The sequence below is a fragment of the Sorghum bicolor genome, chromosome 1 (assembly GCF_000003195.3).
Source record: "Sorghum bicolor cultivar BTx623 chromosome 1, Sorghum_bicolor_NCBIv3, whole genome shotgun sequence".
In the NCBI taxonomy this organism is placed as follows: Eukaryota; Viridiplantae; Streptophyta; class Magnoliopsida; order Poales; family Poaceae; genus Sorghum; species Sorghum bicolor.
In genome coordinates, this window is record NC_012870.2 from 27,428,470 (window position 1) to 27,439,587 (window position 11,118).

The 11,118-nt window shown below is 45.9% G+C and overlaps 1 protein-coding gene across 1 annotated transcript; it reads left to right on the forward strand.

Moving 5' to 3' along the window:
• On the forward strand, positions 3,594 to 6,583 carry LOC8064932 (cyclic dof factor 1). Its single transcript, XM_002464593.2, has 2 exons — positions 3,594 to 4,000; positions 4,855 to 6,583. The coding sequence occupies exons 1-2, from the start codon at positions 3,908 to 3,910 to the stop codon at positions 6,190 to 6,192; spliced, it is 1,431 nt and encodes a 476-aa protein (XP_002464638.1). The 5' UTR covers positions 3,594 to 3,907; the 3' UTR covers positions 6,193 to 6,583.

The following is an 11,118-nucleotide window of genomic DNA, read 5'->3' on the forward strand; positions in this document are numbered from 1 at the left end:
AATGCTTTGTGTTTGAGGAGGCAGACACTCCTGCCATCCCGCCTGCAATTTCACTGTAAAAATCGTGACAGGCGGGCTGAATGCCCAAATATGTAGATGCAATTAACAAAAAATAATAAATACAACTTGATGAGCTTGGTGCGGTAGCCTACTGAACCCACTATAGATGTCACCGTAGAGCTCATTGTTGCCCGGGGCTCCATCGCCGAGCCCGCTCTCCCACCTTCACCACCCCACGCTTCCTTCATTGTCACTACCATCACCACCTGTGGATCCCTACCACCATGCACCACCGCCAAAAGGGGACGAAGCCCATTCACCACCAGTTCCATATGGGTGTGATGGCCGCTCCATTGCCATGTTATTCACCGCTCCGTGAGCCGCGCCCCCTCCAGAAGAAGCACTATCACCAGATTCACTCCCGCCCTCGTGGATATGGGCGCAACTAAACAACATGCCATCACCAGGAGCCATGCTACAAATGGAGAGGTGTCGCCACAGGATCCACCTCCACTGTCAAAGGGAGGAAGAGAGAGCAAAGGTGAGAGGGACGAGATAAAGAGGGAGAGAGGTGATGCGGGGTTCACCGGTACGCTAGCCTTCATGTGCACTACACACTGTTGGTCTTCGTGGGCTCGGTCTTCGATGTGCTGCCACGTGCCTCCCTGTCTTTGGTGTGTTATGTGCCACCCGGTCTTCAATGTTTTATGTGCCACTGATCTTCATGTGTGTCACACGCTACTACGTACATGCAGGCATGGGATTGGTGTCAACACAGGATTGTGTCAGGCAGGTGGGAGAGAGAAGAATGGGGCGAGTAGGAGAGAGAATGCATGGGGCAGGTGAGAGAGAGAGAGAGAGAGAGAGAGAGAGAAGTTGGAGATAGCTAGTGGGAGAGGGAGGACATGCCTATACTCGATGGGACTCTAGGCAAATGGACCAGTTGGGTGATTTTTATAGGCGGACTATCTCTGTAAATGAATAAAATACCTCAAATTTAATATTTCTGTGGTTGATCATTTCTGTATCACATCAGCATTAGACAATAAAGAAATATTAAATTTGAGCTCAAATGGTCTGATGCCGAATATAAACGATCAACCCTATTTGGTGTTGATGTTGATACTAATTTGTTCTGAGAAGTAGTGACTAATAATCTCAAGTAAACAATGTTAAATTGCACATCAGATCACCACCCATGTGTTGGGAAAAATTGCCTTGGCTCCACCTGTGCAAATTGCTGCGATAACGCCACAATCAATTCTTGTGAATTGGGCTTATGAAATTGAGAAAAAGTTTCATCAGCTCCACTTTTCGCTCTTGTACATTGCAATCCAATCTTACATTGGCATTTATTCCTCGTCTTTGGTGGGTTAGGTTTTATGGATTATTTTGGGAGAGGTTTCACCTATTATTTTCCAATAAGCAGATCCTAATTCTTTTAAAAAGAATCATCACAATCATGGGGCGCTAGATGAAAAAAGACAACGTCAAACAATAAGGGTAATAGCAAGCAAGATGGAAGGGGATAAGGTAGCATGGGAGGCACAACAAAGAAGAGGGAGCTAGCTATTTGGCAATGGTGACACAAGGGAGGTAAAAGGCAAAGGAGAGTGGTATTGAGAAAATAGCACCCTAGAGACCACAAACAGGGAGAAGAAGGGAGCACCAAAAACCAAACATCAAAACTAATGACATTTGATACCTAAACCGTAGACTTAGGATTCGATCCACTAGGACTACTACTACTACTATGGAGATGGTTCCCCACCCCATCTAGCCACCGGCGAGACAACTAGAAATGGGATAGGGAGGTGGCCTAGAAGCTGGTGACGGTTGGGAGGTGTGCACCATGTAAGATATGACTATTGCATTTATACAAAAGCTACCTTTAAGGGTTGCCATGAATCATTACAAAGTAAGGTATTAGTGTTGGAGCTGTGACCACTGCGTAGGGCGTAGTCATGGGAGGTGGGAGGTTGTGATTTGATTTACCGACAACGGCAAAGTTGAGACACCATGATGCTAGCCTAGCGTCTCGAGGGAGGGTGTGGTGGGAGAGAGAGAGAGAGGGGAGGGATAGATTAGATCAATCTCTAGCTGACTTCGATTAACCAAAGTGTTCAGTACATATAGCAAAGATTAACAATTACCTAACAAACTCATGCAAAAATATAAGGAGCTAAAAAATTGATCTAATCCCATCCTCAAGCGTCAGAGTCGCTGGAGTTCCATGGTGATCGCGCACCGCGCGGTCACCCATGCATCATGTGTCGTGCACCGTTGTCGATCCCCACGTAACCCTAGCCATGACTTCTCTTCCTCCTCTGGTAGACGTTTCCTACCATATAACATCTCTTCCCCCTTGAGAAATAACTCGTCTTCGAGTAGGAAGAAGGGGTGCGCTGCACGAAACGCGTTGACTGGCTCCAATGTGGCCTCACCCACAAGCATGGCCCGCCCACTGAACTAGCATGTGCTAGACGCCACGGTAGAGACTAAATCGAAAAACACGCTTTGGCTATGGTAGTAGGCGGCCGCTTTGTAGTGGTGGGAGTGACAGAATGGTTATCGATGGAGTCTTGTGAAATGGCTTGAGCACACCCACATGCATGGAACACGTCATGGATGCGGGCACCGCTCGACAGTTGGAGACGGTAGGCCACCATGCTCATACGTTGCGGGACCTGGAACGGCCTAGCATCCCATGGTCCCACAGCTTGTCGTGATTATTGAGGACGAGAGATAGGTTAGGGTGATGGAGTAACCGGAGCCACAACCAGTCGCCCATGTCAAACTCCAGATCAAGGTGATGAGTGTCGTAGCGGTGTCGAGTGTACCCCTGTGTTTGGAGAAGTTGAGTGCGTACCTCGACGAGAAACGTGTTGCGGTTGGCAAGCTTGGTGTCGATGGTGTGAGTATGCACACTACTAGAGTTTTTCTCTCGCCTTTGATGGTTTATGGGGGTTGTTTTGGAGGAGTTTCACTTGTTGCCGCTAGGTAGATAGATCCTACTTCTTTTAATTTATTACTCTTTCTGTCCTAAACTAAGTGATGTATCAAGTTTGTTATAAGTCAAAGCATTTTAAATTTAACCAAATTTATAAAAAAAAAGTATCAAATAAGGCCTCCTTTCGAACGAAGAAAAAACAAAGGATTCAAATTCCTATGGATTAAGTTCCCGTGGTAGCCTTTGATTTGTAGGAACTGCTCATAAGAATTTTAAATGAAACTTCCTTTCCCCCATTATTTCCAAAGTTCCCTGTGCATAGGAATTTTTGCATGAGGTAGGTGGATTACTTATTTTCGGACAGAGAGAGTATTAAGAAAAAAACCTTAAAAAAACGTAAAATCAGCAAAAGCCTGAGGCGCTACATTCCAATCGAAAAAAGAAAAAGAGAACAGAAAGAAAGCGGCGTAGAAAAAGGGCAGGGCAGAGGAGGAAGCGATCGAGCGAGCGTGGGAGGGAGGCAGAGCCAAGAGCCAAGGGGAGGGCGCCAGCTGCCCGACGACGGCGACGCGCGGGACGAAAAGGCGAAGCGCGAGCGAGGAGGAGAATCAAATAACGCACCCCGGAGGCCACAAGCCGAGCTTGTGGCTGAGCACCCCTCGCCGTGGCCCCCACCCCCCTCCTTCTTCCCCCCCTCTTATACCCGCTCGCCCTCCCCTGTCCATGGCCAGCAGCAGCAGCAGCACCAGACCAAATTCCACTCGTTGGTTTCTTTGCCGGTCGGCCTCGTCGTCGTCTCTCCCGGCTCCGGCCGCAAAGTGAACCTACCTGCGGCGTCTCGACCTCGTCCTTCCGTCTGTCTGTCGCCTAGCTAGCTGCTTCTTCCTCCTTGGCTTGCAGCAGCAGCAGCAAGCAAAGCCGGGAGCTTGTGTTTGTTTGGATCGGAGTGAGAAGAAGATGATGGCGGAGTGCCAAGGAGGAGGAGGAGGGGATTTCCTCATCAAGCTCTTCGGGAAGACCATCCCCGTGCCGGAGTCCGGCGACGCCAAGGTTGGATACATATACATATATATATATATATATATATATATATATATATATATAAATCATCTTTCTTGCTGTGTGCTGTCGTGAGTTCATTTCCAGCGGAGTCTCTGTTTCTTGGTGAGTTGTTGATCTATTCAACAGGGAGGGGATGTGTCGTCAAAAAAAAAAAAAAACAGGGAGGGGATGATTTCTTGATTGATTGATTAATTTCCTCGGACTATTAATTGGACTGCGTCCGGGGACGGGGCTGATTGATTTTGATTTGAGTGCCATTTTTATTTGCTTGCGAAAAGATATAGACGATGCTCTTCTTCTGTTCTCCGAAACAGGGCATTTGCGTACGAGTCTTGTTATTGCAGTGAGCGGTCCAACAGATGAAGGGGGGAATCCGTGTTTTGCTTATACTGTTAGTGAATTATTTCTCTTGGAAGTCAATTATATGGGCTGCCCGGGAGAAAAAAATTCTCAGGCTTGGTGTAAACGTGGAGGCCTAAAGCTGTTTCTAGTGGTCTCCACTGACTGCCTCCTTGCTTAATTGGGCATCACACCATTTCTAAGAAAACAGCAACTTGCTTTCGCTCGCTCATGTCCGAAATCAAATACTATATAGTGCCTGCGTGCTAATATTTTTTTTTCTTCAAAAACGTGCGTGCTAATATTAAGAAATTGCCTCCCGAATTTCCACCCATGGAAATCGATCAGATGTCTAATTCAAGTGGGAAAACACAAGAACCAGGCTTGTATCTTATATATAAGGCATGCATATGATGAAATTCGAAATTTACAACTGTTTTCCATGCATCAACTACGTACAGTACATGAGCTGATCAAATGAAATTTTATCATCATTCTACTAGGATCTTCAGCAGAGCAGCAGCAGCAGCAGCTCCACTGAACAAGATCATCAGGATGCCCATGCCCTGGACCAGGAGAACCCGCACCCGGACTCCTCCGACCCGTCCCCGCAGCCGGAGGTCGTGGACGCAGAGGACCCCAAGAGCTCACCGGAGACGACACACCAGAAGCCCGGCCAGGGCAACGGCAGCGGCGACGCTGCCAGCCAGAGGGAGAAGCTGAAGAAGCCCGACAAGGTGCTGCCATGCCCGCGCTGCAACAGCATGGACACCAAGTTCTGCTACTTCAACAACTACAACGTCAACCAGCCGCGCCACTTCTGCAAGAACTGCCAGCGCTACTGGACCGCCGGCGGCGCCATGCGCAACGTTCCCGTCGGGGCCGGTCGCCGCAAGAACAAGAACGCCGTCGCCGCCTCGCACTTCCTCCACAGGGTCGGGGCGGCCTGCGGCGGCGGCGGCGACACGCTCAAGACGACCAACGGCACGGTGCTCAGCTTCGGCGGCCATGGTGGCGGCTGCGTGCCTCCTGGTCCTGCATGCTTGGACCTCGTCGAGCAGCTCAGCCACCACCTGGCGGCCCCGGTGATCAGGAACGCCGGCAACAACCCGGGTCCTTGCAGCGAAGGATCGAGCAACTGCAGGGACGACAACAAGACCATCAACGACAGGTCTTGTGTAGACGAAGCCGCAGCAGCAAACGGAGACGACGGATCAGTGCAGCACCCAGCAAGCATGAACAACGGCGGCGCAACCGTGTGGCCGCCGCCGTACAGCTGCGCGCCATCTCCGGCGGCGTATTTCTCCTCGGGCATCGCGATCCCGATATACCCAGCCGCACCAGGTTACTGGGGCTGCATGGTTCCCGGAGCTTGGAGCCTGCCATGGCCGGTGCAACAGCCCCCGTCGTCGCAGTCGCAGGGGCCGGCGGCGGGCCTCTCGTCGTCGACGTCGCCCACCACCACCAGTGCTCCTTCGGTCTCATCATCCGGGGCAGCCGACTCCCACACGCTGGGGCTGGGCAAGCACCCCCGGGACCGGGAGGAGGGTGACGACGGGAGAAACGCCAAGGTGTGGGCTCCCAAGACCATCCGGATAGACGACGTGGACGAGGTGGCCAGGAGCTCCATCTGGTCGCTCATCGGGATCAAAGGCGACAAGGCGAAGCAGCAGGACGACGATGCTGCTGGTGGGCACAAGCAGAAGCAGCTTGTTGGGATGGTGTTCGAGCCCAAGCGCGAGGCCACCAAGAAGCCGGCGGCCATGATGACAAGCTCGCCGCTCCTGCACGCCAACCCCGTCGCGCTCACGCGCTCCGTGGCCTTCCAGGAGGGCTCTTGATTCTTCAATTTGAAGGACATCGATCGATCCATCAGCAGCAGCAGCAGATGCAGGAATTTTGTCATGCAGCCTTCTCATCTCGACATGAGCTTAGCCTGACACAGTACTGAATTTTTTTTTGGGTAAATCATCAGAGGATTGTAATATATATCTATAGGTATATATATGTGTTGGGTGGGAAACAGAGCTAGTGTGTATATGTGTATGTGTATGTGTATGTGTATGTGTAACATAGCTACTTGTGGACTTGTAATATAGGCGGCACGCAGGATGTACATATAGAACTAGCTATTTGGGTTTGAGAAAGACCAGGAGATCAATAAGAGGTCCCAGGTTGTAGATAAATAACAACATTAAGAAGGGGAATATATTGCTTCAGGTATTTCACTTTGTTGTTTTTTTATACAAATCAGGTTCCGGTTATATAAAATAGAAGAAGCTCAGACTAGATAATACAACAATACAACATCAACAGAGCTAAGACGACGAGTGAATAAAGATGGAACCAACGACAAAAAAAAAAAAACTACAGGGTAAACAACAAGGCAACATCAACTAAAATGACAACAATAACAACAAAGCCTAGCGAAGAGGCAAGGAGATCCCCGCCACAAGATCCCAGAAAGCACGATCTTTTGTACGTATGAGTGACTCAAGGAGGTCTGGTGACAACAGTTCTTTCACATACCCCCAAGTATGTTCTTGAATTGCATCATCATTCAGCTTCCCATCGTTCCCAACAATCCCCAAGTCTTTTAGAACTTTGTGCTTGGCAAGGCGGCGATTTGTCATAAGACTTGCTTCGACGATGTCTCACCGGTGGTGTCACCAGTGGTGGGTGATGTACCATGGATCAACACAATCCTTGATCTGCATGTCCAAGTCCAATTGAGGCGGCTCCTCTGTCAGAGGATTATTTTGCAGCTTGGGCTCTGCCAGCTTGGCCCCGTCAATAGTCGACTGAGAGGATCCATCAATAGGATCCTCAATTGTCCCACCCGTACCGATCTCAGCTTCTTCCTCATCGAACGCATCTTCAACTAAAACAATATCTTCAAAAAATGTGTCAGCAACTTGTTGTCAAGTGCTTTCTATAACAAAATATTAAATTTTGGTGCATGTGCATATACTAGTCCACTAGATTCAGAATATATTCTACTAGTATACCTTATATTTGTCTACTTTATTCTTGCATCAGGATGGGCAACAGCGAATATGGCTAACAGTATCTGATTTCTTTGTTGTGTTCTCTGTATCAGTCCTTTTTCCATTTTTCCTCGTTCCTTTTTTGCCCTTTTGGTTGGGATAATTGGACCATGAAAGTGGTGCAAAAAGTGGAGCTGGCCGGGCATGGCCAAAACCGAAAAGGAGGGAAAGTGACATGCAACTGCTTGTGCAATTGCCCCCACTGACCTTAAAAGCCAAAGCTGAATATTTTAACTCTCCTTTGCAATTTGCATACTACTGCCAGCTCACTCCTACAAAAAAAAGTCCAATCAATAAGGAAAATGACAGGCAAAAGAAATGGAGAAATACAGATCTAGCACATAGATTTATGAGAGGGATGGGGAGGGGCAAAAGAGATATGGGAGATAAGATATGGACCTATGAAAAATAAAATGTTTACTAACTAAACCAGTATTAGGGCACTGATCATCACGTACCCCCTCTATTCCTTTTTAAATGTTGCTATGATGTTCATGCTGGTCAAACTTTTTAAAATGCAACTAGATTTATAGAAAATGTTAGCAACATTTGTATTTTCAAATAAGTTTATTGCTCAAATAGATTCAACTATCTATCTAATGATACTAATTGTGTACTGTAAATATAATTATTACACTATATATATTTAGTTAAAGTTGAATATGTTTAACCTCTCGAGAAATATGAACGATAGTTAAAAGGGTCAGGGAAAATACTATTACAGACTAAGAATACGATTGGACACCTCATTAGAAAGAAACAATCGAGGAAGTTTCTTTCTATTAATTTATACCTAATAACAGCAATGAAGGAAATATTTTTCTTCTGTCTCAAGCTCTCTTTCCAATCCTTAGAGCAACTCCAGCCTAAGTCTCTAAATTAAGCCCTTAAACTTTTATTTACAAGCTATGATAAAAAAATAGGGGCTCAAATTAAGACCCAACTTGACCAAGTCCTTATCTCACATGGAACCCACCTGTCATTGACAAATCGTATATCAACTCCACCATTTGTAATTCTTGTCTTGATTTATGGGTGGGGAGAGGAAAGTGGGTGGGATCCACTGGATAGGGGGGTCTAGATGTGAGGAGCTGAAACTATAATTTGAGAGGGCATGGAAAATTGGAGGCCAAGTAGGAGGTGGGTTGGAGTTGATTTTTTTATCAAATCTCTAGATTTAGAATAAGGACTTGTTTAAGAGATGGGTTGGAGTTGCTCTTAGGTCTCTCCCTGTTCTGTCCCTTATTAGGTCAGTCGTGTCTTACTCCCATTCTTCTCGTTTTATGTTGGGAGTTACAAAATTTTTAATTATTGGCACCACACCATTCGTGTTCATGGCTACCCAAGCCCATTGGTATCGCGGCATATGTGTGGTCGTATACCACATCTTTCTCTTTACTTCAGCTCACAATAGGTTCACATTATTTATATTGAGTCAATTTCCCGATTAATCCTTTGTTGCATCATCATTAATTACAGACCTTAAATTTATTTAACTTAAGGTTGGGCTAAGTCTAATTAAATCCAACAAAAAATAGTTAGCATATTATCATTAGCATGAGCACCACGCAACAGATTGTATGTCAACACATGGGTATGCTTGCTAGTTAATATTAATAAAGAATAACATGCATATGGGGTCGTAAACTGAAAATTAAGTTGCAGTGTCGTAAACAGATGATGCATATAGAATGGGCGATGAACTTCGTTCCTATCTGTTAACTAGGAAACCATCTTTGCCGTGCTTCAAAACACAAACAATATATCATTACCACCATTCACACTGCCCTTTTGGCGGTTGACATTTGGGTGGTGCCATCTCCACTTGCACAATTGTCAACCAATTTAACAGCGCATAATATATTATTTTACCTGATCCCCCTTCCCCCAAAGTTCGCACGCGTATACCCATTGTCAACTCACTGGTCAACCAAGGTTCTGAAAAGTGAAGTGATTAATGGTAATTGTACTAAAGTGCTGAACACTACTGCTTAAGTGCTGATCACCCAATACCTTAGTAGGAGTTGTAAGCATTGTGCTTATAAAAAAGTTGGGCAGAAGGTTTTCATGCTTACAACTGACTTCCACTCAGATAGCCTTTTGGGATATTCAGTGGTGCGAGTGCATTCATATTGCACCCACGAAAAGTACATTTCGAATTGCGCCCGTTTCTCAGAAATATGTGACTGAGAATAGATTAACTTTCAAAATATAACCTGAAAGCGTAATGAACTAAGAATGCGTTTAAACTTTAACATGTATCAAAAAATCTTTTATTTGAAAATATATTGTTGAACCTATATATGTTTGCTGAGGCGCAAAGCAAAATCTTAAATACAGAAACTTAGAGAAACCGCCAAGTTTAACTGCTCATGTAACCTCGTCTATCATGAGTAACTTTCGGCTAGTCATATATGCTATAAAACAAGCTAGTGAAATAATCACTTTTGACACCTGGATATCAAATCCTATAAGAACTCGACATCTATGCAGCCTCCTGCATGCCACCTTTTCAAAGTGATGCACTGAAAAAGACTTTTTAAAAAAAGAACTTTGAACAAGCTTTGAGTGCACTTTCCAATCAAAGGCAAAATAAAGAAAAGAAAAGTAGCCACACAGTGGCTAGAGATGACTCACGAGTAACTAGCTATGAGAATTCTAACTTCCTAGTCCACATCGAGTTTTTAAACAACCTTATCATGATTATTTTGAATATGGTACTAGCAGTATTTGTTTTACGTGTGGTCAAGTTTTAATAAGGAAAGAGCATATCGAAAAGAGACGAGATAGTGATGCTCAACCAACCCATCACAGACACGCGCAGATTTTTTTGGCATGTCGCTCTCGAAAAGGGAAAAAAAGATATGAAACCAAAGGTGAACATGCCCTGTAATTGACGCAATTGATGTGAACCAGTAAGTTGTTTGTAATCACACAGGCTGATTACAGGTGCTACTAATTGTCTAATGGTGGAATTGGTCAAGGTCTATTAATTAATCAGTACATGGAAAACTTTAAAGGAAATTAAAGTGTATACATGCTCGTGCTTCAAATGGTTTCAAGTGAAAATGCCAGTAAATGTCAGGGTTTCCATCGTGTACACATGAGCTAGAACACGGTTCCACGCTACTGCGAAAATAATTCGTAGTACCAGGAGGTCCTTTTAGAGGTGGCTCAATTTCTAGTCACATCTATAGTGGCCCTCTATTTGTAGAGCCGGTGGCTTCTCCTCTGCAAATACATCTAATTTTAGAGAGGCGGCTCTATTTTCAACCGTCTCTAGAATCGATTTCTAGAGGCGGCTATAAATTGAGCCATATCTAACCTATCAACCAAGAATCAATACTTCATTGCACGTGACAACAAGTTAACTGGTGAGGGTTGGAGGAGCATGGACCCCCCACCCAACCCTCTTCCTCCCGAGCCTCCGCCGCCTCTTTCCTGTTAGCTAAACTGTTGCGTCATGTAATTTGAATAGTTAAGTTCATTGAGTCGTAGTCAGGGTTAGCAGGTAGCGGGTGGCCAAAGGCACGCTTGGTCCACGACACAGCCTAGGAGGTCGAGAGTCCGCGCCATGCCATGTATTGCAGCGCGTAGCGTACGTTGCGAGGAAACGATGTATCGCGCGATAAGCAGTATGGCGCGGGGAGACTCGGAGCCTGTTCCGAGATCTCTAGGAGTCCCTAATAAAAGGAAAGACATGATGCTTTGCGGGGTTGC

Coding starts and splice junctions, on each gene's coding strand:
- LOC8064932 (XM_002464593.2), top strand. CDS start 3,908: ATGATGGCGGAGTGCCAAGGAGGAGGAGGAGGGGATTTCCTCATCAAG. Junction 4,001..4,854: donor CGGAGTCCGGCGACGCCAAG/GTTGGATACATA, acceptor TCATTCTACTAG/GATCTTCAGCAGAGCAGCAG.